The 26,952-nt window shown below is 51.4% G+C and overlaps 2 protein-coding genes across 5 annotated transcripts in view; both read right to left on the minus strand.

Moving 5' to 3' along the window:
• Positions 1-97: 97 nt before the first annotated feature.
• Positions 98-4,806, minus strand: Map6d1 (MAP6 domain containing 1). The gene is made up of 3 exons (XM_004640702.2): positions 4,442-4,806; positions 705-822; positions 98-298 (listed from the first exon to the last, which is right to left on the minus strand). The coding sequence occupies exons 1-3, from the start codon at positions 4,804-4,806 to the stop codon at positions 221-223; spliced, it is 561 nt and encodes a 186-aa protein (XP_004640759.1). The 3' UTR covers positions 98-220.
• A 2,025-nt stretch (positions 4,807-6,831) lies between these two features.
• Parl (presenilin associated rhomboid like) overlaps positions 6,832-26,952 on the minus strand; it is a 39,161-nt gene continuing 19,040 nt past the window's right edge. Inside the window, exons 5-11 of one of the 4 annotated variants that reach the window (XR_002817989.1) lie at positions 20,754-20,849; positions 19,756-19,905; positions 17,581-17,651; positions 10,574-10,675; positions 10,372-10,469; positions 7,764-8,019; positions 7,034-7,105 (exon numbers count right to left, since the gene is read on the minus strand). Coding sequence is in view for 3 of the 4 variants with exons in the window: in XM_004640703.2 (XP_004640760.1) it covers positions 6,994-7,105; positions 10,372-10,469; positions 10,574-10,675; positions 17,581-17,651; positions 19,756-19,905; positions 20,754-20,849 (629 nt within the window). In the remaining variant the exon portion in view is untranslated. Of the gene's footprint in view, positions 7,106-7,763; positions 8,020-10,371; positions 10,470-10,573; positions 10,676-17,580; positions 17,652-19,755; positions 19,906-20,753; positions 20,850-26,952 lie in introns of those variants that run through there. The other 3 variants (XM_004640703.2, XM_023700726.1, XM_023700727.1) reach the window with 3 other exon arrangements.

Here is a 26,952-nt window from a genome sequence, read left to right on the forward strand (position 1 = left end):
TCATGCATCCTGGGTCCATATTTCTCAGCCCGGTGAACTGACCCTCAGGCTCCCTGAAGTCCAGCCAGGTGCCAGTGTGAAGGTTAAACCCCCCTGAAAAGGCTGCTGGAGGCTGGCAGAGCTGGGGTGTCATTTTTCCAGCACCCCCCCAACTCTGTTGCACCCCAGGCCTGCAGCCCTGGCAGAGCCGCTCCCCACAGCCACTCAGCCTCCCCAGGTGTCACACGTTGAGAATCCGGGGAGCAGAAGCCTGGAAGATGGCTGAGGGGTTAGGTGTAAAGTTCCTCACCTCGGAGACCTGCAAAAGAAATTGGGGCTGCACATACCAGGGCCAGTATGGAGAACTTGCACCCTGCAGGAATGAAGGCTGCTAACTGCCCTGAGTGGTGTCCTGCTGCAGGAGGCCACCTCGGCTGGTGAACCTGGGTGGCTCAGAGTTGGAGACCTCCCTGGCACCTCCCTCCCTCAGGGCTGGCTTATGTGCTCAAAGGCTGGCAGGGTGGTGCTGGGGTGCCTTGCAGACCCCGGGCCAGTGCAGCGCCCGTCACCTGCTCACCAGAGAAGTCAACACTAGAGGGCACCCACGTGGCAGGGTACTTAGGGATGACCTACGTGGCCCTGCTGTCCTTGGCTGTGCTGCCCTTTACACTGCTAAATCTGGCTCACAACACCCCCACAGGCCTGCAGCCGCACTTCTGGCTCACCTGGAACCCAGGCCCCCGGCTGGCATCCCACCCCGAGCTGTGGGTCGTGGTGACTCTGGCTGGCTTCACCTTGGTGGCTCTTGAGGGCTTCACTCCAGTCCACGCCTGGAACTCCTGCCTGGAACAGAGGACACAATGAGCCTGGCCTGTGGTCAGCAGCAGGGTGGCAGGGAGCCTATAGCTGCCCCCTCTTCACCTCTGAGGGTGCCACACAAGGCTGGCCCTGAACGAAGGAGGGAGACTCAGAGGTTGCAGGTGAGCAGCGGGCTCAGAGTGAGGGTCTCTGCAGAAAATGCAGCAGCTGGTGTGTGCCAGGCCTTGTCCTTAACGCGAGTCTGCGGCTGCTCTCATGGATGCTGGGCTGCTGGGGGCCGCCTGGCCAGTCACCCCCAGCATGGCCTTGGGGTCCATGGGGGGGTACCAGCAAGCCCTGTGCCCGGCACAGCAGTGAGAGGGTAAGGCCCGGCATTCAGTGGCTTTTCACTGATCTCACTGAAGCACTTGGAGTGCATCCTGGTGGCTCTGGTAGGAAAACTCAAGGCTGCATGGCGTGGGCACCATGGGGAGCGGATCTGCGGGCTTCCTTGCTGGTTGTGCAGGGATAGTGGCCTGTGAGGGGGACTCTGAGGCTGGTACAGCCTGGCTCACTGACCCCACAGCGTCTCAGTGAGATCATTCCCCCTAAGCAAGCCAGCCCTCTCCGTTGTTAGTGTCCCTGCCTAAAGGTGAGCTCAGGGATGCAGACAGCCCTGTGAAACCACAGGCCCTGGCTAGGGTCCCCCTCAGCATGGAAGCCTTGGTAAGCAGGGTTGGGTCCGCCCACGGGGGCAGTGCCTACAGGTGCTTGGGCACCTTCACCCCTCCTACAGCCCAGCCCAGTTTCAGGCCCTGCAGCTCACAAAGGCGCCTTTGTCACTGGCAGTACACAGCTGGGGCCCCCGCAGGCAGGCGCTGTGGCGGGGGGAGGGGGGTTCGTGTCTGTCCGTGGGCAGCACTGGGAGGCCCAGTGCCAGGAGACGGGCTGGGCCAGGCCCCAGCAGCTCATCCCCACAGGGTTCTGAGGAGCCACTGCGTGGCCATCTGCCACTGTTTCTCTGGGGAAGCAGGTCCCCCAGGGCGTGCCCTTCTGTCTCCAGACAGCCTCTCTAGCTCAAGAGCAGCCCACTGCCCTGAGGCAGGGCTGGAGATGCCCCAGGGCTGCTGTGGGACAAGCCCAAGCAGAGGGGGGACAGAGAAGGGACAGGAGAGGTCGAATTGGCAGGCCTGGTAATGCCCAGTAGAGGAGGAAAGCAGCTATGGCTTAAGCCAAGATGACAGGGCTGCCGCTGGTGCCAGCCCTTGCCCAGCTCCAAGCACGTTCCAGCACTGCCGCTCTTGGGGCCTTGGCTGGACCCTGAGCCAAAGGTGCTGAGCAGACCAGGATGGGAGGATCACAAGCAGCTGGCCAGCTGGAGGGATGAGGCTGGCTGCAGGCAGGATGCCCTGTGCCCAACTGGCCCAAGAAGGCAGGCAAGACAGGACCTGCTGGGGCAGAGGTCAGAACTGAGGGTCCCTGGCACTCAAGGACTCTGACTGGCCACACCTTGCTGTGCATCGTTAGAGCCCCTGGCTCTGTTCACTTCTTGCTGATGCTTTAGCAGGCAGACTAACTCAGTGATGGCGACCCTTTGGGAGCCTTCAGTGATACAGTCCACTGCAGCTCACGCCCTGGGCTCACCACCACCGCCACCGCTGGCCTAGGTGCTAGGCGGGTTTCAAGATGTGTGGAAGGATGGAGTGGGAGGGACACATCTCAGTCTGCTGCAGTGCTGGAGCCACGTAGCAGTAAGCCTGGGTCTGCCCGGCTGTGGGGCCCCAGAGGACAGGGCCTGAGGTCAGCTTGCAAACCAGGAAGTGCACACTCTACTAAGTCCCTACTCCCATCTATCAGTCCCTGTGCACTACTGGTTTCAGGACTCAGTTCAATAAATAGATTGTGTACCTTGGGAGGCTGAGGCAGGAGGGTTGCAAGTTTGGGCTCCATTTGTGCAATTTATTGACTTAGCGAATCCCTACTGCAAAATTCTTGTTTTATTTTGTGGCACCTGGGATTGAACTCAAGACCTTGTGCTTGCCAGGCAGGTACTTATACCACTGAGACAACTCCCCCCCCCCACTGCACAATTTTTAAAAGGCTAGGGATGTAGCTCAGTGTGAAAGCCATGAGTTCGATCCCCAGTACTAGGGAAAAAAAAAAAAAAAAAAAACACTGATTCTGAGTCAGCAGAGTTGAGAACCTATACATTTTGTCTTGGAGGCAAGAGACTTGTGTTCCACTCCTTTGTGTTCAGAGCCACGTGACCCTGCAGCAGCTGCTCAGATCCTCATCAGAAGAGTGGGGACAGCAATAACTAAGAGGCCTCAGGGAACTCGTCCACAGGAAATGTGGAACTCAGGGCCTGCCCATGCCAGGGCAGAGAGTGCGGGCTACCTTTGCAGAGGCAGGACCAGGTACGACATGCCTACCACCCTGGGTGGTGTGCCAGCCACCTGGGACGGCTGCTGCCCGAGGATGGCACTGGTGACTGGGAAGGGCTTCTTTCTGGCCTGGGGCCTCCTCTCCCAGTGCCAGTGCCTAGAACCTCAGCGCCACACCCAGGGCCTCTGCCTTCCCCGTGCTCACATTCCAGGAAGCTGGCTCAGGTCCCCCTGGTCCTCACACCATCCTCATCCCCAGCAAGCGCCTGAACCCCACCCGTGTCTGCCCAGCACCATCAGTACCATTGGGGTCTCAGCAGCTCAGCTTGAGGCATGAGTGCGTGGAGGTGCACCCTGGCGCACATGAGGGAACCTGTGCACAGGGTTCCCCTGGATAGGTGTGCATCTGAAATCTACACCACCAGGTGAGAGGGCTTCGGTGTCCCTTTCCACAGCAAGCCCCACTGTCAGGACATGTCTACAGGCACCTGAGCCTGAGTTCTCACCCCACCTTCCGGGAATCTCAAGGGAAATTCTTAGTAGTATTGAGAAACCTGCCCCTGTCAGGTCCTAAGTACTCTGAGCAGCCCGTGTTAGCACACACAGGCAGATGACTGTACCTGCAGGACAGCAGTCAGTGCACATTTATTACAATCAGTGCTGCAGGAGTACATCTAGTAACATGGTCCAATCCACAGTTAGGTGAGAAAAATGTGTCCAATAAGAACCAATCCACGACCGGGGAGATGGCTCAGTAGAATAAGCGCTTGCCTGGCAAGCGCAAGGGTCTGAGTTCAATCCCCAGTTTAAAAAAAAAAAAAAAAAATCCATGGAGCTCCATGTTAGTGCATATACACCAAAGTGCACGTTAAAATTGTTTTGGGTGGTGTTATGTTACAACTGCTCTACATGAGTACAAATAAGTCACTTGTCATTAGAGGCAGCACAGCCTGGGCAGCCTGGGGTGCGGGTGTGAAGCTGCCCCTGAGAATCAGTCCTGGGGACCGGGCATGGGGCAGGAGCTCGGAGCTGGCCTGTGGGCATCCCAGCCTGGCCCCGCAGGAAAGTTAAAGGGAAGCCAACTACAACTTGGTCAGAGGCAGGCTTTTTTGCAGGCTGCTGGCGAGCAGAGCAGCCCAGCGAGCGCAGGTGTCAGCTCTTGGCCTGAGTAGGGGGCTGCGGAAGGGACCCCCGCGCTCATCAGTGGAGTCTGAGATCCCCACTCCAGGCGCCCCCTCATGATCCCCCCCAGCCCGTCTTCCCACCGCCCCAGCCGGTACCTGTACGACGTGGTGGCCGCAGCAGCCGCGTCCGCATCGCCGACGGGCAGCACGTAGACACCCCGCGCAAGGGGCGCTGAGGACTTGGCCCTGCGGCCACTCGGTCCCGGTGCCGCATCTCGGGGCGCCGCGCACACCCCGAAATCGCACTGATATTGAGTGAGCGGCACGGCCCTGCCGGCGTCCCGGGCACCCGTGGGGTGCGCGCTCCTGCCTGGGGTGGCGCCGCCCGGGCTCGACTCCTCGCGCTCGAGCTCGAGCTCCGCGTAGCCGTGCAGGGTGAGCGGCACCGCCACGTCGGAGCGGTCCAGCTGGTTCCAGCGCCGCGCCAGGCAGCACAAGCGGCTGATGCAGGGCCACGCCATGGCGGCGGCGACTCCGCTGCCTGCGCGCGAGCTCGAGGCTGCCCCGCCCCGCGCCGCCTGCACCGCCCGCGCTGCCCGAGGGTGGGGACCCCAGAGGGCGCCAGGAATCCGCGGCTGCAAGCAAGCATCAGGCTGGGAGCACCCTATGTGCGGATCCCGGTGGCAGCCGAGTTGCGGGGCCACGCAGCCGAGAGGGTTGTGAGGTCCCTGGGAGAATGCGTCGGAACCAGACTGGAGCCGCCCTTCTCTCCAGGCCAGTCAGCTGTGAAGCTCCTGTCTTACCGGCATTAGCCCGAGGGGCGGTTCTCGGGGTGCCCAGAGCTCTAATTTTCAAACAAGGCTGCGAAGTCCTGAGCTCCGTAAGGACACAAAACGAGGCCCTGCCTTCCTCTGTAAAGATGTGGCTTTCTGAATGCAGAGCTAACTCTGGGTCGTCTTCCAGGCCAAGATCGGTGGCCACGGACAGGGTATCAGAAAGGACTTCGTGGTCCCCCTCAAAAAGCTGTGACAGGCGCTGCATCGCACGTGGCCCTGCGAGCCCTGCGCTAATCAGACCGCAGAAGCAGAGCTCGTTACCGCTGCGCGGTGCTTGGACAGCACCCAGCCTGCCCTCACACTGAACAGGACCGCGCTGGCCAGGGCCAGCTCATCTCCGGAGCGCCGCCGTCTTCCCCAGGAGGCTCAGTGACCAAGAGCTGCCAGCCACGCAGCCCAGGGCCCGGTGGTCAGTATGGAAGAGCCCCAGGCACTGTGAACCCGTGCCCCTAACCCAGGTCCTGTTTAGCGGGAGCAGAGCTCACGCTTCCTAACACCAACTACCCGAGCCAGTGGTGGGGTGCAAATGGAGGACCCCCCCCACACACAACCTGGCTTCTCCACCTGACAGATGGAGCTCAGTGACTAAAATACTCCCCTTAGCATACAGCAGCTGCCCCTCATGGGTTCCTGCAGGCCGGGCATCGCACATGCTAGGCCACACTCCGCCCCCAGCTACTAGTCCTGGAACGCTGCTCTGGAAGTCACTCCCAGGGTGGGCAGCAAAGCCACCAGCAGCTGCCAGCAAGGCCAGGGCAGCGCAGGGCACTGGGCTCAGCGGGGTGGCAGAGCGGCCCTCGGAGGGTCACAAGGGTTGACGTGGCTCCCAGGTGAGGACAGAGAGGATGAAGTGTCACCGCCACTGCAGAGGCCCCCGAGTGGCCCACAGGAGCAGGGAATGAGGCCAGCAGAGAAATGGCGCCATGGAGGCCCCAGAACCCTGAAGGGCACAGCCAGAGTTCCTCCAGCCCAGCACACTCCCAGGGAGACCAAATCCTCCTTTCCCTGTCACTGAGCTTGGGCAGAACCCTCCAGGGCCCCTCTCCAGGCCTAGTCCATGGCAAGACAAACCTGTGACCTCAGCTCTTCACTGTACCTCTGGAAAATACCTGCCGCATTTGTTACAGGGTCAATGGCAGTGTGTCGTGCAGAGGCTGGTCCAGGCTGCCGTGGCCCAGTGCTCAGCCACCTCTCTGGTGGGGACAGCCACTGCATCTCACAGAGGGGGCTGGTCTGCCATACAGACTGAGGTCTGTGCCCTGCTCCTCCCCATGCAAGGCCACCCCAGACTAAGGGCCCTGGAAATGCTCCCAAGCAACCAGGTGCCCAACCGTAAGCCTTCGGTCATAGCTGTGGTCACGGCCTACTATTTCCACAAGACGTGCAGCTCTAAACCTGGGATACAGCGAGGCTGCTTGAGGTCTGGATTTATCCAAGTCACCTCCATCTCTCAGTTCCACTCTTCACCTAGAAAGCCAAAACCTACAACGGCTTCACCTGCACCACTCACTGGGGGAGGACTGCATCTCCCCGGGGAAGAGCGAGGAAGTGCTGAGCTGCCAGTGCAGGCTGCACTCAGGAGGGCCTAGTGGGGTGCCAACCGAGCAGACCCCGCCCGGCTGCCCCCGCACAGAAGCCAAGCTGACCCCAGCCCACTAGGTGCCTTCACTGCGCACCCACCCGCTCCTGGCCACCAGACTTGCACACAGGTTCTGAGCTGAGGGTGGGACCTTTATTCCACAGCTCTGCCAGCCGCCTTCTGACAAAGGCAGGGACAATCTTGGCGTGGTAAGCAGGGGGCCTTCCAGGGCCAAGTGCTCTGGCGGCAGCAGAGTTCGTGCACCGGGGTGGGACCAAGGCAGTCACGCTGTTTCACTCGGCGCCACCTCCTTTCTTGGGGCCGCTGGTCCGCATCTCGTGCCAGAGCTTCACCAGCGGCTCCCTGTTCTTCCAGATGAGCTCATGGCCATAGGTGACATACCATCTGCAGAGACAGCGGAAGGCCCAAATGATGAGGCTGCAGGGTGGCACTGGTGCTGCTGTCCTTCCCCTGAGTCTTCAGCTGCTGACTATCTAATGTCAGTAAACAGCATGAAGGAACACACCCATGATTCCAGCACTCAGGAGGCCAAGGCAGGACGGCTCCAAGTTCAAGCCCGGGCTGCACGGCGAGACCCTGTCTTGAACCAGGAACACTGAGCTATCTAGAGTAAGGGTGGGAGCTGCAGTAAGCATCACTGCCTCGGCCCAAGTCACTGCCCAGGGCACTAAGGACTTTTCAGAGTCCATCAAGATCAGACCCCAAGGCAGTGGGGCACATAGCCCCAGCTCTCACCACGACAAATGTCACAGAGTCCCAAGGGAAGTGACCGACATGGTGCTAGTGATTTCCATGCCTCTGCCCCACCCCCACCCCCTTCTGAGCTTGGTCTGTTCATCCAAACCTCACCTGCCCTGACAGAAACCCCTTCCTATTTTTGTTTTTGATACGAGGGACTGAACCCAGGGCCTTCACAACGCACTACAGACCCAGCTCTGTTTTATAAATTTTGGGTCTCATGAAGCCTTCCAGGCTAGGCTTGAACTTGGGTCCTCCTGCCTCAGCCTCCCAGACTGCTGGGATTTCAGGCACACTAGCCCACCTGGCTTCCATCTTCCTGTGAAGCCAGCCCAGCTGTGAGCCCTGGCAGCAAAGCTCAGAGTGGGAGAAACTTGCTCCTGCTCACAGCAGAAGCCGGCACTCTGAGCAGGGGGTGTAGGGGGCTCCCACCGGGACCTGCCCAGGGAAGGCTGCTGGGCCAGGTCAGCAGTGAGGGACAGCTGGCTTTCTCGAAGCCTCTGTTGTGCTTGCTGGCTCCGAGGCAGGGTCTAGACTGTGCTGGTTGCTTCCTCTCCTGCCTGAAAAAGTGGCTCACTCAGAACAGTAGTATAAACATGCTTAAAATGTTGAGAACATTTATTTTTTACATAAGGGATTGGATTTGTATCAGAATCTTTGTATTAACTAATTAAAATGTGATGGAACATAGTTAGCATTAAAACTTTTTAAAATAACCCATAAATTTACAGAAAGAAAACACTTAAAAATATGGAAACCAAGCTGGATATGGCAGCTCATTCTGTAATCCTAGCACTTAGGAGGCTGAGGCACAAAGACTGAAAATTTGAACACGGTACAGGTAATTTAACAAAATCTTGTCACAAAACAACAACAAAAATAAAAGAGCTGAAAATGTAAATTGGTACTAGGGGATGGGGAAAACCCCCCTGAATTATTAGGCATGGCAAATTCTTTCTTTGGGCCTAAGATAATATTCTCTAGTAAATTTAGAACAACAGAAAAAAATATCCTCCAGCATTTAAATGCAATTGTAAAAATGCACAAGTAATAAATCACCTGCCAGGTGTGGTGGCACACACCTGTAATCCCAGCACTTGGGAGGCAGAGGCAGGAAGGTTCCTGTGATTCAAGGCCAGCCTGGACTACATAGCAGGACCTTGTGTCAAAATCAAAAAACAATCACCTGTTGACAGCTCTTTACTAACAAAGACACTTCCAAAATCTGTGAGTTCCTTGTCAGGCACAGCCCCATACCATAACCTCACAGGCGTACTGCAGATCTCTCACAAACCCATTGTAACCAGACAGTGGCTGACTGCAGCCAGCAGTGCCTCAGGTGGCGGGGCTAGGGCCCTTGGTGCCCAGGCCCTGAGCCTCTCAGGCCCTGCCCGGCCTCACTTGGCTGCAATCCTCCAGGGGATGCTGCACAACCACCCCAGTCAGGAAGCTGCTTCACCAGTGTAACTGGGTACTCCCAGGTGCTATGAGGCCTGAGCTCGCCCTGACCTCACACAACCGAGGGTAACAGTACAGTGCTCAGGCCCGGCGAGTTGTTGGTGTGTGTCTGCTGTTACCGCTACAACTGCCAAGTGGGGACTGCAGGATCTGCTCAGGGTCACAGGCAGGAAAACGAGAGCACTGACACTGGTGGCATCTTTGCCATCAGCACAGTCAGGGCTGTTACAACAGAAAGCAGGACTCCATGCGCAGCACCTGCCTGCACTCCAGCAGCCCAGCAGGCTGAGGTGGAGCTGCCAAACTCAAGCCCTCCCTGGGCAACTCAGCAGGACCTAATCGCAAATTTAAAAAAGGGCCAGGGCTGGAGCTCAATACAAAGGCCCTGGGTTCAATCCAGTACCAAAACCAAACAAATTAAAGAGACTAGCTTCCTAGAATTGCTAAATTCATTTCAAGAAAAGATGAATTCTGCAAAGCATCTGCCTGGCGAGTGCAAAGCCCTAAGTTTGATTTCTTGTACTAAAGAAAAAAAAAAAAAAATGAATTCTGAATATTACAGGTGTAATGGATGAAAAGGAGCTGAAATTAGAACAAAAAAGGATTCCTGTCTTTTAGATCTTGAACTTTAGAATGTATTTGATCTAATTTATTTGCAGGATGGAAAAAGCCATCTAATTACAGTTCAGGAAAATAAAAGACTGCGGGGGATAAGCCCTAATTTTACAAATACATGGAAAGCTCGGATAAATTTAGAGCTCAGGAAGCAACCCCCTTTGAAAGTCTTTGCTTCTCACAGCAGTTGCAGGTCCGCATTTTCTATTTATACCCTGCTGCCCTTACTGCTGGAGCTCTACAGGCTCTTCTGTGATCACCGCTGAAAATTATAAACAGCATAATGGCATTTAATTCCACCTACGGGACAAATCAGCTTCACTGAGATAGTTTTTCTACCTTTTTTTAAATTAAAAGTTTTCCACTATCATGAAACAAAGTAAAAACAAAGGGCAAGTGGCAGCGTTTTGGCGGGGGGGACCACCAGACAGCAACCGTGCCAGGTGCTGCAGCTGAGGCGGGCTCCAAGGTACTGCTCAATGGGCGCTGCTGCGCCAGGCCGAGGCTAGGCGGGGTATTCAGTGTGGGGGCCCACAGTGAGATGGCTGCAGCCCCGGGTCCTGCTGCTCTACTACGTCAGAGCTGCCTGGTGCAAAGGTCGCACCTGGGTCAGCTTCCCAGTGAGCACCCACGCCGGGCATGGTCAGCAGCCTCGGCCTGGACTCTCACCTGTGTGGCTCTGTGACACAGCTGGCCAGGTAGCAGGGGAAAGGGGACGGAGGGGTGCACAGACTGGGGTTTGGTCTCTGCCCTTTTGGTAGCTGGGGAACAGAGATCAGTCATCTCATGCTGTCCTCCCTCTCCCAGGGAAACCCTCAGCCATCCATCCAGGAACTCACATTCCAAAGAGGGCACCCCCAAGATGTGCTGCGTGGTCAAAGAACTTCCAGCCCAGGATCACCCCTGCTGTGTCCAAGGCAATGATGGCTTTCAGGGCCTGCAGGCAGGGACAGAAAACAGAGTGGCACGCCCTGCAGTCGCTCCATACCAGGGCACTGCCTCCCTGCTACTGCGCGACCAGACCCGAGCTCCAGTACTCACGCTGCCCGCCGTGAAGGTGAGCATGGGCAGGAAGATGATGGCGAGCCTCCCGTCCGGAACCTTTGTGCACACAGCTGCCAGCACGGTCATGATGGCGCCAGACTGCAAGGGACGGAGGGTGAGGGCCGGACCAAGGTGGCAGTGCTCTCCCCGGGTGCCTGGAGAGGCCCAGCTCCCAGGGCCCCATCAGCCCCAAAGGACACGGGCCCGCGGCAAGGGCAGTGCAGAGCAGGTCACAGGCATTCTCCTTGTGAGCAGGAATTTGCCTACACGCGTGGCATTTCCTCCAAGTCTAATAACAGGCCCTAAACGTCACTTAGGATGTGACTTCACTGAGACAGAAGTTTCCTTAAAGCCTGGGGTGAGAGCCAGGGTGCAGGAAAAGATACCCTCCTCATCCTGTGGCTCGGTCGGGGTCCCCTCTCGGCACCCCCAGGACGGGTTATCTGCAGAGGGCGCCAGCCCCAGCCACCTCGGCATGGTCTGAGCCCACAGCTCAACCCCTTCCCTATGTAGTAACTAGTTTAGCTCTCACATGCTCTTTCCTGGTTGCCCACATAATTTTGTTCATTTAAATCAGTACTGTCCATGAGGTACCTTCTGGACAGAGGACTAATTTGATCTCTCTGCATTAGACATGGATCTGGGCATATGGGTGCACACCTGTAATACCACCATTTGGGAGGCTGAGGCAGGAGGCTCATCATAAATTGAGGCCAGCCTGGGCCACTGTTTCAAAAAACTGAAAAGAAACTACGCTTCCAACTTCCTCCAGATGGTGTAACACGTAAAGGGTCGCTTATTACTCCCAGTTCACACTCCATCTCAGGGCCGTCACCGTGTCCTGCTCCATAGTGAACACTCTACTAGATGTGAGGACACAGACATGAGGAAGCCTCAACTTCCTGGAGCTCTCAGAGGGGCAGGAAAGACACCAAATAAGCAAAATAATGGTGACAGTCCCCGTGGGAAGCATCGCACGGAGAGAGAGAGAGAGAGAGAGAGAGAGAGAGAGAGAGAGAGAGAGAGAAACATATATGCTCAGAGTAACAAGTGACATCAAACTGCACAAAGGGGTGACACATGGTGGCCAGGTAAGACAGTGTCGAGGCTGACAGAAACCCAAAGCCATGGGAGTGCCGGAGTGTGGAGCTGGGGAAACAAGTTTAGAGCAGAAGACAAACCTGAATTCTCTATTAAAAAATAATACAGGGGGCTAGTGAGATGGCTCAGTGGTCTAAAGCACCTACTTAGAACAAGCTTAGCAAAGCACAGGGACCGCAGTTCGATCCCCCAGCACCACATGCCAGCCAGCCCCGCCCCCTGGTGGGCTGAGCTGGCCACACACAAATAAATAAATAAATAAATAAATAATTAAAAAATAATAATAATACAATTCCCTAGGAGGACATTTTACAAAATATGCTCCCAATATTCTTCTGAAGTATCTAAGGACAGGAAAAGACAGAAATTGTCATAGACTGGAGACTGAAAAGGTAGGACAATTAAGTGCAGTGTAGCACCGTGGAAGAGAAAAGGAAGTAAAAGAAAAACCAGGGCAGCCCCAGTGTGCTCTGTAGTTAAGTGACAGCTGTGGCTATGGAAGAGGCCCACGTTAGGGTCCGCGCACTGGAAGCCACAGCAGCCTCCTGGGAGAGGGAGGGCGAGGGATGTGATGCTTACATGAGCTCAAAGTATCTTCTCATAATGTATTAATTGTATTATTTTTTAATTTATTGCACACAAGGTCCCACTACACACTTCAGACTCATAGTGATCCTCCTGTCTCAGCCTCTCCAGTGCTGGGATTACAGGCATACACCACCACGCGAGGTTCCAGAGCTGGCACGGCATGCAGAACCGGGGATCAAACTCAGGTCTTTGCACTTGCCAGGCAGGCACTTAGACCGTCAAGCTATCTCCCCAGCCCTATATTAATTGTAAAAAGAGAAAATGATGTACAAGAGAGAAGCTGGACAACACTATAATTATTCACCAAAATTAGCCCCCAAAGAAAGGGGCAAACAGACACGAAGTTCTTCTCCCTGTGCTATCAACAACATCCACCAGTCCCACCCAGTACCAAGCTTGGACCAGCCACAAGGAAACAGACAAGCCCAAGTGGACATTCAACACAGCTGGCCTGTGCGGCCCCAAGTGCTGCTGGCATGAAAGCAGAGCGGCGGTGGCAATGCTCCAGATTTTCAGGGCCCAGAGATGGAGTTAACTCCACCCCAGATCTGGTGGAAAAGGAACCCTGAGGGGCAGTACTGGGACACTGACAGGACAGCAGGATGGGCTGGAGATTAAACTAAGAGTTACACTTATCAATATTTATCAATCAAATTTACTACAGCACTTGATAACTATACTATATCTCAGGATATCTGTGTTCTTAGGACACATGCGCAAGCATGCAGGAGTAAAAGGGCATAATAACATCAGCAACCTCTGGCAACCGACTCCGAAAAGCAAGCACAGACAGCAAATAAATGAGATGTGGCAAAATGCTTAAAATCGGTGAATATTTTACAGGATTTTTTTGGTACCAGGAAGCAAACTCCTGGCCTCGCGCTTGCCACACCTGCACTGTACCGCCCCAGGGAGTTGCATCCCTGGCCCTGGAGTCTACTTTTAAGTGAAACAGACCTAAACGGACCTAAAATGAAAACTCAGAGAAGAAAACACAGGAGAAAAATCTTTGTAATTTTTGTTTAGACAAAACTTCCTGACACTAAACACATGACCCATAATTAATCAAGACAACATAAAATGAAAAACTTACTCTTTGTGAGACACTGTTAAGAAAACTCAACTCAATAAAAACTTTTTTTAATGGACATATCTAAGGAGACCCTTCAAAGATGATATACAGAGAAGAGGCACGTAAGATGAGGAACGCCATCAGTCAACAGGAAAATGAAAATCCAACCGCTCTTCTACCAGTACTATGCTAGATGCTGCTAGACACTGAAAGGGCTGACCACACCGTGTATGGGGAAAAGCCTGAGAACCCAAACTCTCATGCGCTGCCAAGGGAACATGCGACACAATGCTATGAATGACCACTCTGGAAGAGTCTGCTGGTCCTTAGAAATTAAATGCAGCCAGTCTATGCCCTGTTTCCCTCATAGGCATTAAACCAAGAGAAACGAAAGCATGTGTCTGCGGAGAGCTGCCCATGATGTTCACAGGAGGGTTTTAATAGTGGCCAAAAAACCAGAAACCACCTAAGTGTTCAACAAGTGACTAGCGTCTACCTGTAGAATAGAGATGCATTCACCAATGTTCAGGAAGAGACGCAGAGGGCATGAGACGCAATCTCACTGCAACGCCAGGCTGGCCCCACACTGCCACCCCCTCACTGCAGTCAAGCCACTGGCGATGTCTGATCACAGCGCGGAGGGAGGAGCCTCAGGACAGTGACAGGAGTGAGGCGCACTGCCCAGTGTTTGCAAACCCATGCATCTTCGCAGCAAGCAAGTCAGTCAGGGGGCAGGTGTTCAGGAGGACGACACTGCAAGAAAACCAGGAAACTTCTGGGGATAACGAACACGTTTATGATCTGGAAGGTGCCATGGCTTTAGGGGAAACTACTGTCAGGACTTAACAAATTATAACATTCGATTATGTGCCCTTTTGTCAATACCTCAAAACCCTGGATTACTTCTTTAAAGTATTTTCTGCAACTGTTTTTTGAGCACAGGGCCTTCCTACGCAGTTCAGGATGGCCTTGACCTCACTGTATAGTCCAGGCTGGCCTCAAACTCAGCAATCCTCTCGCCTCAGCCTCCCCCATGTTGGTATTATAGGCATGTATCATCACATCCGGTGCTGTAAACTTTATTTATTAAGTCGTATGTTAAAGACAAAAACAATTTTTTAAAAAGCTCTTAAAAAAAAAACTTTAAAAAATGGGCAGGCGAGATAGCTCAGTGGTCTAAAGCACCTACTTAGGCAAGTATAAGCAAGCTCAGCGACCACAGTTTGATTCCAGGTACCACATGATGAGCCAGCCCTGCCCCCAGGGCGGGCTGAGCTGGCCACAAAACAAAAAACAAACAAAACAAAAAACCATCACTTTAAAAGGAGCCTTAGGCATCATGGTGCTTCCAGGAAGGAGGCTGAAGCAGGATGACTCCAGGTGCAGGCACAGCCTGGGCAATTTAGTGAGAACCAGTCTCAAAATGGGGGTGGGGCGGGTGCTGGGATGCAGTTCAGGGTAAAAGGCCCTGGGTTTAAACCCCAGCACAGTAACAACAGAGCCCTTATAATGAAACGTCCTACATTTTCATATTAAAATGTTATTTCTAAAAAACACCATTTGCTCCTTTCAATCAACTTTTCTTCCTGTTGGGAACTGAACAAAGGGCTTTGCACTGAGCTACATCCCCAGTTCTTCATATATATTTTGCTATTGTCTGTCTTTTTTGAGAAAGAATCTCACTGTAATGTAAGTTCAGGCTGGCCTTGACCTCACTTTAAAGCCCAGGCTGGTCTCGAACTCACAGCAATCCTCCTGCCTCGGCCTCATGAGTGCTTGCACTGAAGACATGCACCACCACACCCTGCTTCTTTTTATAATTTTGAGGCTGGGTCTTGTTAAGTCAGGCAGGCTGGGCTAAAATTTACAATCCTCCTGTCTCAGCCTGCCAGATACTGGGATACAGGTGTGCGCACTGTGTCCAGCTCAACTGTTTTGTCTATGTGAAAGGTTTGCATCAGAATACACGATTATTTTACACTACAGGAATTACTAAGACCTTTAATAATTATGAATTCTAGACAGCTCAGATGTCCCCAGTCTGTAAATACACAGTTGGCTGCTGGCCAAAACAGAGAAACCAGCTCAAGTGGCAAAGAGGAATGAGGTGGGATAACTGTAGGATGGAAGCATGCAGAGCGTCCTCTAAACAGGCTCCAGGGTGACTTTAGGTTAGTGGACTAAGTGCCCAGCTTGAGAAAATATTCCCAAGCACGTGAGCCACACACTCCCAGGGACAGGCTGGATGTGGTGGGGAGCCTGCACACTGTGTTTAGGTCAACAGCTACTGTGTGGAAGCTGGCTTCCACACGGCGGCAGCAGGGTTCTCTGAAATCCTGACTCCCCTCCATGCGTAATCACTGCTCCCGAAGCTCGCTGCCCACCTTTCAAGGGGCCATAGCAACTTCCACGGCTGTCAAAGTCAACTCAGGGGCTGGTGAGATGGCTCAGTGATCTAAAGCACCTACTTAGAACAAGTTTAGCAAAGCACAGGGACAGTGGTTCAATCCCCCAGCACCACATGCCAGCCAGCCAGCCCCGCCCCCTGGTGGGCTGAGCTGGCCACACACACACACACACACACACACACACACACACACAAATAAAATTAAAAAATAAATAAATTAAAAAAAAAGCCAACTCAGAAGGTGGTTTGCTTATTTTCCATGAAGCTTGTCAGGTCCTGGTGCCCCTGGGGACAACACACTCTACTGGCCACGTTGGCATCTACTCCGTAAGATCTGTCCTGGTGTAGTCAATGTCTGCCCCCAGATCGACCTGCTCATGCTGCACTATCTGAGGCGACATAGATGGCAGTGTCAACACAAATTTGGAAGCAAGGCTGGACAACAGCCTCAGGCTTCAGGGCATATGGGCAACTTTAATATCCTAGGTTTATTTTTAAACACTCTAAAAAAAAGTCTAACTCAAATTCTAGAAGCAATCAAGTTGAAACCTTACTTTCTTTTTTCTTTTCTTTCTTTCTTTTTTTTTTTTTTTAGTGGAACCAGGGATTGAACTCAGGCCCTTGCGCTTGCCAGGCAAATGCATATTGTACTGAGCTATCTCCCCAGTCCCTGAAACCTTACTTTCTAGAAGAAAAAAACTCAACAAGATTAAAATTTCTTTCAAACTGAAATAAATATAATTTACTGAGTTGATCTGGAAGAACATTTGAATTGTGTGAAATCCCTCTACAGTACTTTCCCATGGATTCCCAATTCTCTGGAATCATCTGGAACATTTCATGTGGAGAAATGGGCTCAGACAGCCAGAGCTATCCTGAAGTCCCGGGTTCACGTGCTGCTGTGCACCGAAGTCTGGGCTGCAGTTTTCATACGGAGAGGACAGTACCAATGCCCCCAGGTCCTTTCTACTAGTCTCCTTTCCCTTGGCACCCTAGGCCTTTCAGGGAGTGGCAGAGGTGTGTTTTCCACCTAGCTAAACTAAACCTGAAGCCCACATCCACTTCCAGGTCGCCCTAGTGAACTTCATTGCCTCTATATAAGGTGCTCAGGTGCTCAACAAGAGAGCAGATAAGATTTGAAACACAAAAATCATACCAGAGTCAAAACTTACAAAGCTTGGGGGGAGATTAGGGAAGCACATCAGTCAGAAGAGAAGATGTAGGTAGGCCTCACTAGGAAAATGAAGTATATACAAATCTGAAGAACGTACCAACTATGGGATTATTTCATTCTTTTCCAGAATTGAACCTCTTTAGAGCGCTTCTCCTCTTCAAATACACTTAAATGCATTAACTCTTACATGGGCATGGACTCCCCGACACCACGCTGTCTACCACTCACACACAGTGTGCCTGAGGAAAGGCGGGGGCCCCCTGGCTCTCACTGCCCTGGGCCTCCAGCACGGACCCATGGGAGGGTGGCACAGGCTCCAACCGCAGCTGGAGTCTCCCGGTGCTGGGCCAGGTGCTGGCTTACGGGGTTAGACGTGGACTACTCCGTCCTATTCCTCTTGGCTTGAACGCATACCAGTCAGTACACATAAATGTTCAATGGTTAAATGCTATAGCCTGAAAATGAGTTTTAGCAATGAATAAATTCAAAATGAGATGTAGCTCCTTCAATAATATTTGTGTTAATTTCCTGATTTTGGTAATTATTCTATGATTCTGTATGGTGTTAGTTAACACTGCAATAAAAAACACTGGAAAATTATAATTCTGCAACTTGCTCAAATCACATTGTTTCAAAATGAATTTAAAATTACAAATACTTACTGCACCAAGTGACGGTCCATATCTTCCCGTGGCAACTTTACACACGTAACTGACAAAATTGGAAATAACACCTGAGAAATAAGTCATATTCAACAATTGAAGTAAGATATAAAAATGATTCCTACTCCTAGCTGGCTGTGGTGTGCATGCCTGTGATTCCGGCACTCAGGACGCCAGCCCGGGCTACACAGTGAATTCAAGGCCAGCCTGGACTACAACAGTGAGATCCTGTCTCAAAACAAAAACAAAAAAACAGATCCTATTCCTGATCTCCACAGCAGTGTGTGAGGTTTCCCTAGAGTACTGCATGGTTGCTGTCCCTGTCACAATCACCAGTGTACCTGGAACAAAAGCCTCACCCACCACGCTCTCTACTGACTGACACAGGGCCATTCACCGCACCGTAGTCATCTTCCTCATTTAAACAGAAAAGGGAGCTGGCTCCCAAGCCAAATCCTCTGGGCTGGAGTCGAGAGCGGGCACATCTGAACCTCTGGGCTAGACCCTCACCTAGGTGGTGTGTTAGGTTCCTGAGGCTTCAACATTATTTCACTTAAGTGTGGCTCATTTTAGAAAATAACTTCTTGTGCAACAGGAATTAACAGCATCTGAAACAGACCACTTACCTGCAGTGATACAAGTAGTACTTGGGGGAATAACTATATATTAAGAGGCCAAAGAGACTGCTTAGCTTTACTTTTTTTTCTTTTTTAATCTTTTATTTATTTGGTACAGGGTCTCGCTATGTAGCTCAGACTAGCAGTGATCCTCTTGTCTCAGTGCTGGGATTACAGGCACACACCACCACTCAGGTGGCCAGCATGGTGCGCCCGGGGTTCCGGGGCCAGCATGGCATGTGGTACCGGGGATCACACCCAGGTCCTTCTGCTTGCCAGGCAGGAGCTTAGACCACCTAGCTGTGTGCCCAACCCTCAGCTTTGGTGAGGATAAGTACACATGAATATCCAACTGACACTCATTAAGCACTAACTTGGGGCCTTGTAGCTCATGCAATCGTCCTCAAGTCCTTGCCATGAGAAGTATCATCATCCCCAGAAAGGTGCAATGATTTGTACACCACCACACAGCTAGGAAACAAGACGGATCTGAACCTAGCTGTCCCTAAGCTCAGTGACTTTGCCCTACAGCGCAACTGTCCGATACAGTTCTTAAGCCTAGTAGGACCTCAGAAATGAATTCATTTTACTATTTTCTTTTTTGGTACCAGGGATTGAACTCTGGGCCTCACACTTGCTAAGCAGGAGTTGTGCTGCTGAACTACATCCCTGGCCGAAGAAATGAACTTTTGTTGTATTTAAATAAATTTTACAAGTGAGGTCAGTAAAATCAGAGCAATTATTCATCTCACAGGAGCAGCAACCTGGATGCGTATACTGCACTACATTTCCTAGGTGAATGGAAGAGGACCCTGACTAGGGCGCAGCGCTGAGCCAATGTGCTACCTTGACACTTGACTTTTTTTTTTTGTATTTTTAGTAAGGGTCTACAGGGCCTCACGACCTAGTTCGGACTCGTAGTGATCCGCCTGTGTTCAGCCTCCCACGAGCTAGGATTACAGCTGCGTGACTCCACACTCAGTCTCAAATGCTGTCTCAGCATGCCACGGGGGCAGGGACAGCATGCTGGGGATCGAACCCTGGCCGCTGCATCTGCCTAAGCAGGCACTTTAATCTGCTGAGCTACTTGGCTGGCCCTGACACTTACTCTCGACAGACACATTTTACTATTTTCAACATTCTTTAGGTGCCACGCTCTAAAGCTTTCTGCAAGCCCAACTCCAAGAGAAATGTGCTTACGGGGGTTTCACACAGTCCCAGCTGACTGAGACAGCTGGAGGTCTAGCGGCCGTTCAATTATAAAATGGAGGCCTGAGCTGAGAAATCAAGGCTCAGTGAGACAAAAATGACATGCTGAGGTTTTACTCTAACCCTAATTTAAAACTAAGCACCTCCAAGTCGTTCATTGAAAGGGCAATCTGCCACACGAGTGGGGGGTTGACAGCGCCAGGTCCAGGGAAGCCTACGCTACACATGATGAGAGACCTGCACCCTCGGCGCTTCCTGTGCACACAGTGCGCCACGGCCACCGCTCTGTCCAGGCTGTGCATAGCTAGGAGCCTCTGAGGTCCCCAGGTCCTGTGCTGGAGGCTCTTACCTGCAGACAGGTACACGGCCATGAACTGCTCCCGCCCCAGGAGACTCACGACGCTGGAGGCGAAGCTCCACAGGACATACATGTTTGCCGCCATGTGGAGCAGGGAGAGGTGACTGAATGGCGACAGCAGCATCGGAGCACAGAGGACCCCTGCGGGGCAGAGGACAGGGTGAGCCCTGCACGGCCGGCACGCTTTTCTCATGATGAAGTGACACGCAGCAAGCAGGAGCAGCATGTTACATGAGAAGGCTGAAGAGAGCATGCTCCCTGCACTGGCGGGGCCGAGGCAGGAGGGTCACTGCGCGTTCAAGGCCAGCCTGAACCGCATAGTGAAACCTTGTCTCAAACAAAGACTAATAAATAAATAAACTCTGCAGTAATGGGGACTGAACGCGGGACCCTGCACTTGCCAGGCAGGTGCTTACACTGCGAGCTATCTCCCTGGCAAAAAAGCATTCTTCAAAGTGATAAAAGCTTTCTTGGGCCAGGGAGATGGCTCAGTGGAATAAGTGCTTCCCTGGCAAGCACAAGGTCTGAGTTCAATCCCCGGTTCCGCAAAAAGAAAAAAAAAAACTTTCTTAAATCTTTGTTTCTACTTAGTAAGCAACCAATGAAAATTCTCAACTCAATGCAAGTAACTTATCCTTACAGCAACAGTTAGAAACAGCATAAGTAAATTATTTCAGTTACAAAGTTGTATGTAATGCTGTCTGTAAAACAAAAGCAGCAGCCTTGTAAGCAACTGCAAACCTGAATTTGTTAAAAACTACTTAGGCACCTAGTATGTGTATGGGCCACAGTAGGCACCCGGGACACGACAGTCACGAGTCCTGCTCCTTAAGGAGCTCACGGTCCGTCCTCCAGATCTGTCTTGTTGCATCAACAAGCTAACCAATTTTTTTAAAATATCATCTCAATGTACATAAAGTATATTTCTTTCAAATTATCTGTACCTCAAAATAAAACCACACGAAGTGATTAAATCAGAAGTGACTTACTTGAGGCTGGATTGGACGTAAAATATCTGATCATCGTCCGTTGTAGAGAAGGTACTCTCCATAAGCAGAATACAAGAACATTTGCGGCTATGATGCCTGCAAAATAAATACGGAGATGTTACACGTAAGAGCTGAGGAAGGCTGCCCACAACAAAAGCCACCCACTAACAACTTTTACTGCAACTCTGTAGGAGCACTGCATACCTTGGGGAAGGGGGTGAAGAGGGCTAAGGAAATCAAATGAATCCAATGCCTTTAAGTATCAGGTTGATAAAAATCAGAACTCCTGGAAAACTGCAGATGTTCTTTGTGCAGGGATAGTATGCCTCTTACATTTACAAGTAACTCACAAAAATGATGGAGCTTTTGTGTAAGGTCAGTATGTTTGAGAAAACTACTCATTTGACATTTAAATCAGGAGGGACTTCTCTAACTCTTGAAGAGCTTTGCAAATGCATTTAATTAATAAATTTATTTGTCTTCTGAGACAGGCTCTTGCTGTACAGTTCTGGCTGGCCTTGAGTTCATTCTGTAGCTCAGACTGGCCTCAAACTTGTGGACATGCTCCTGCCTCAGCCTCCCAAGGGCTAGGATGACAGTGTTTGCCAGCAGGTCTAGCAGAAATGCTCTCATTTTAAAATGTTCACATGGAGGAAATGAGTGACTATCATTTTTCTGCAAGAGTTCATGTTGCAAGAACTATCACTAAATTGAGTAGGCTTAATTACAGAACTAGTCACTTCTCAGGGGAAAAAAAGCTCATTCTTAAAAACTAAACTTGAAACATTTGAGTTGCCACATACCCCGCATATATGAGGGTGCTCCTCTTCTAGATGAATTAACGGGACTTAAACAGTTCCTAGTAAAATTACTCATTCCTCCTTTCTCCCCAGACCATAGCTAAGCTAAGCTGCTTTTTTTTTTTTAATTTTTATTTATTTATGTGTGTATGTGTGTTTGTGTGTGTGGGGCCAGCTCAGCCCACCAGGGGGCGGGGCTGGCTGGCATGTGGTGCTGGGGGACTGAACCATGGTCCCTGTGCTTTGCTAAGCTTGTTCTAAGTAGGTTCTTTAGACCACTGAGCCATCTCACCAGCCCCGCACTGCTAACTCTTTAGAGAAGTCCAATTCCAGCACATTCTTTGCAGCATCCCTGCTGGCTGCTACACCCGTGAGTGACCTCCACACTTGCTCATCCTGAGGTCCCTTTCTCCCTGGCATCCCTGGTCTGCCTAGACTTTGCTCTCCCACTTGAAATTAGGTAGCAAAGGAACCTACTGTCTTTCATAGCCTCTAAGATCTTTTCCCTTTTTTGATACCTAAAATTAGGAAGTACTTTGGGACTGGTGGTATGTCACAGAATAACTGGGAATATTTTCCCTTTATTCAGTGGTATACCACTGGATCGAAGGGCTAGCTCGGGTGGAGACTGCGCCACTGTCAATTGTGTCAGTGAGCAACAGGAGTCCTGCAGTGACAGGGAAAGGGTGGAGAGCAGGGCCACGAGGAAGTCAAGGACCACAGTGTGCATCTCCTGGGGTAACCAGGAGGCGGCGGGCAGAACCTCCGGACAGAGAGTGGATGGCTTCTCTGGGAGCAGGGCCCAAACGTTCTTCAGCTTGTTATGAAAGCTGAGTGTCTACTGCCCAGGGCACCAATTAGGTCTAGGCTATTGTATATGACAGATACTTGAGGGTAATTTGGCCACAGTCAAAAAGGACAGGTTTTTCCAGGTTCAGAGCTGCTCAGGGCTTTTAGAATTGACTCACACTGTGGTTCAATGCAGAAAGCAAGATGAGGCCCCATCTTGGTACTACCCACTGCCCTGCACACTCCCTCAGCTCCAGAGGATGCTTCCTTAACCCAGTGACTCAGCACATACGGCTTCTGGGAAGCGCAGCACTGCAGGATGATTACCAGGGGAAGACTTGGGAGGGGAAAAGAACCAATGACGTCAGGTTAACAGCAGCCAGCAGCTGACGTGGCAAGTGCAAGGTCCTGAGTTCAATTCCCAGTTAAAAAAGAAGAGATAAAATTTTAAAATACAGCAGTCAAAAAACAACACCACATATTCAATCCAAATGCAAAAAACCTTTTGGGGAACTGGGACAGGGCACTGGCATGAATGAGCAGTCCTTCATTTCCCTTTTCTTCACTGATTGTCTTTTTGAGACAGGGGTCTTGCTATGCAGCTCGGGCTAGCCTTGAACTCACTTTGTAGCCTACGCTGGTCTCGAACTCACAGGAATCCTCCTTCTGCAGTCTCCTGAGTACTGGGATTACAGTTGCACACCACCGTGCCCACCTGGACCAGTGGACTAATTGATTGACTGATTTATAATGCAGTTAGTACTGGGACTATAGGGTCTCACTACACAGATCAGACTCTTAGTGATCCTCCTGTTTTCAGCCTCCCAAGTGCTGGGATTACAGGTGCGCACCACCACGCTGTCTCTTTTTTTTTTTTTTGCGGAACTGGGGATTGAACTCAAGCCCTTCCGCTTGCCAAGGAAATGCTTATTCTACTGAGCCATCTCCCCGGCCCCCACCACGCTGTCTCAATCGCCATCTCAGTGCGCCTGGGGCAGGGCCGGCCTGGCATGTCAGGGGTCCAGCTGCTGCACTCTACCTAAGCAGGCGCTCTAGTCTGCTGAGCTATGTGGCCAGCCCTTTGGGCCAGTGGTTTTCAAGGTTCAGTCTAGGGCTGGGTGGCTCCAAGGCAGAGCGAGCAGGACAGGGGGGCCGGCGGAGGACAATGGCGTGGCATCCGTTGTCGGGAAATAGAAGCCAGGAGCTTGGGGGACAGCTCAGTGGTGTGAGCACCTGCCTCGCAAGCACAAGGTCCCAGGTTCAACCCCTCATACCAAAGGGAAAAAAGGAAATACATGTGCCTTTTGGAGGACCTTCTGGATCTAAAGCACAGAGGATTCACCTCTCACTCAATCTGCTTTCTCTTCTAGAAAATCTGCCAGAGGGGCTGAGTCATGCAAAGCAGAAAGCATGGTTTCCTGCAGCAGCCAGAGTGACAGCCCAGTAACTGGAATAAACGGTGGAAGAGGGTGGCTCCTGCACCTTGGGTGGGCTCTCAGCACTGTGACTGGTGACCTGGCAACCCTTCACACCAGTTCCTCAGCCTCAAGCTGAGGGAGCCACCTCACACCCCTCAGACACTGCACCAATGAGCATGCACACACTGGGGGACCAGGAGCGATGGAGCCTTCTCCCATGAGAAATGGTCAGCTTAGGCTGTCTCCACCTCCCCACACCCAACTCCGTGCTCCTTGGACAAGCCCCCAGTGCCTACTATCCTAGTGTGATGCACAGATGATGCCAGTGAAACGGGGATCCTGAGGATCCTGAAAAATTCTCTTCATAAAAGCAATGAGGTACTATATGAAAGATTGTCAAAATCAACTTTTATCCTTTTTTTTTTTTTAAATTTATGTATCTGGGGCCGGTGAGATAGCTCAGTGGTCTAAAGCACCTGCTTTTTTTTTTTTTTTTTTTTTTTGCGGAACCAGGGATTGAACTCAGGCTCTTGTGCTTGCCCGGGAAGCGCTTATTCCACTGAGCCATCTCCCCGGCCCTGAAAGCGCCTGCTTAAGCAAGCTTAGGCAAAAGTGCAGGAACCGCAGTTTGCGGTTCGATCCCCGGCACCACATGCACAGTAGCCCCACCCCCAGGGTGGGCTGAGCTGGCCACAAAAAAAATAAAATTTATGTATTTGGTACACGGTCTCACCACACAGAGGGCTTGTAGTGATCCTGTTTTCAGCCTCCCCAGCACTGGGATTACAGGCATGTTCCACCATGCCTGGATTTGTGGCCCATTCAGCATGCCCCAGGCTGGCGCAGCATGCAGTACAACTGTTAAATACTGTTGCACGCTAAGGTTTGCACTGAACCAGGGAGCACACAGGCAAGGAAAAGGACTGAAGCCCATGTGGCACCCTACCTGTGCTCCTCACATCCCATACCCCCCTGCTCCATGGCGGCTCTGAAAGAGCCACATTCCCAGCACAGCCCGATGAGCCCGAGAAGAAGCCGGAGGGACAGAGCTGGAGCTCTCGCAAAGCTGCGTTGCACAGAAACATATCTGACATGTCCACTGGCTCCCTGGAAGAAGCCAGCTGCAAGGCTCTGTCCATATTTAACCTGACAGAATTCTCCAAATACAAAACTCCCTTTCCCAGACAACATTTGTCAAAAAATGACTGGTAATGTTTTAAGTTCAAGTCTGCTTAAGTGTTACACAGCATTTGGGGCAAACGAGAGACTAACCAAAAATCTTAAAACGAAAAGCAGAGCAATAAGATTTCCATAGCAGCTTTGAAAACCTCCAGTATTTCCTGGGATGCCACAAATAATGCCACATAGTAAAATAGACTTTAAGACAAAAGTTGTTATTAGACGCAGAAAGAGGTAAGCGTCATGGGCTGGAGGCGCAGCTCAGTGGTAGAATGCGTGCTCAGCCCTGGGTCGATCCCCAGCAGCACAGGTGTGTTTGTGCTAATGGAATACTGTAACTGTATACCAATTACAGTAAATGAAAAAATTAGATGAACCAAAAAATTCCTAAAAAGACACAAACATTCAAAAAGAAACAATCTAGGAGCGCTACAATAAACAAATAGCTTGGTGGATTAAAAGGGGCCAGGGGTTCGATCCCTGGCCCTGCCGTGCCAGCCCTGCCCCTGGGACATGCTCAGACAGCAACTGAGACTGGGCGCCTGTAATCTCAGCTCGTGGGAGGCTGTAAACAGGCGAATCACTATGAGTCCGAACTAGTAGTGAGACCCTAAACACCCTGTAGACCCTTCCCTGAAATACCAAAAAAAAAAAAAAGAAACAATCCAAATAGCTCAACAAGTAAAAAGACTGAATCGTGATCAAAAAACTTTCCACAAAGCCAACTTCAGGATCAATGGTTTCACAGCTGTAGTAGTTCCTAGGCTCGCTACAATAAACTCCCACAAACTGGTGGTTTAAGTAGCAGAAATGCATCCCCTTAACTCTTGTAGAGCGCAGAGGACTTAGCCAAAGCACCTAGGTATCAGCAAGGCGCTGCTCCCTTCCGGCGCAGGGGAAGAATGCACCCTTCCTCCTGGATTACGCTGGCTCCCAGCAACACCTGGTGTTGCCTGCCTCTAGATACCTCACTCAGCGTCTGCCTCCACCTGCGCATGAGCCCTTTTGTCTGTCTTTGTCCTCTCCTATTTTTAGGAGGACAAGTCACTGGCATGACCATACTGTGATCATTACATCTGGAAAGACCTTCTTTCTTTTTTTAATGTATTTGGTTGTTGCAGGGTCTCATTACACAGCTCAGACTTGTGGTGATCCTCCTTCTTTCAGTCTCTCCAGCACTGGGATATTTTTTTTTTTTTTTGTGGAGGCAGGGATTGAACTCAGACCCTTGCGCTTGCCAGGGAAGCGCTTATTCCACTGAGCCATCTCCCCGGCCCCAGCACTGGGATTACAGGTGTGTGCCACCATGCCTGGACTCTGGCCAGTTCAGTACGCCCCGGGGGCAGGGCTGGCAAGGCATGTGGTACAAGGCATAGAACCTCAGTCCCTGTGCTTGCCTAAGCAGATGCTTTAGTCTGTTGAACAATCTTGCCAGCCCAACCTTATTTCAAATAAAGTAACTTTCTGCTGTTCTGGGTGGACAAGAGTTTTGGGGGAGCACTATTCAATTTACAGCTGGTAAATACCAAAAATAAAGGTGAATTCCTGCTAGTCATTCTCAAACTGTCCTAAAACAAAAAGAGGAACACATCCCAATTCCTTCTCAGCAGCTTTACCATACTGTCAAAATGAGCTAAAGAATCACAAGAGAGGGTCAGGGAGATGGCACAATAGATTAAGCACTTGCCTGGCAAGCACAAGAGCCTCAGTTCAATCCCCGGTTCTGGGGGGGTGGGGGGAAGAATCACAAGAGAGAGGCCAGGAAGACAGCTCAGTGGAATAAATGCTTGACTGGCAAGCTCAAGGTCCCGAGTTTGATTCCTGGAACCACAAAAAAAAAAAAAAAATTAAAAATGTTACTGATTTCATTGTTAAGTTTCTACCTCCCAGTTCATGATCTACCTCATCCAATTGCTTTCTGTAAATAAGGGGATCAGTGTAAGTCTGATCTACTAGTGAGACCCTGAACACCCTGTAGACTCTGCCCTAAAATTAAAAAAAAAAAAAAAAAAA

The sequence above is a fragment of the Octodon degus genome, unplaced genomic scaffold (assembly GCF_000260255.1).
Source record: "Octodon degus isolate 3935 unplaced genomic scaffold, OctDeg1.0 scaffold00126, whole genome shotgun sequence".
Taxonomy (NCBI): domain Eukaryota; kingdom Metazoa; phylum Chordata; class Mammalia; order Rodentia; family Octodontidae; genus Octodon; species Octodon degus.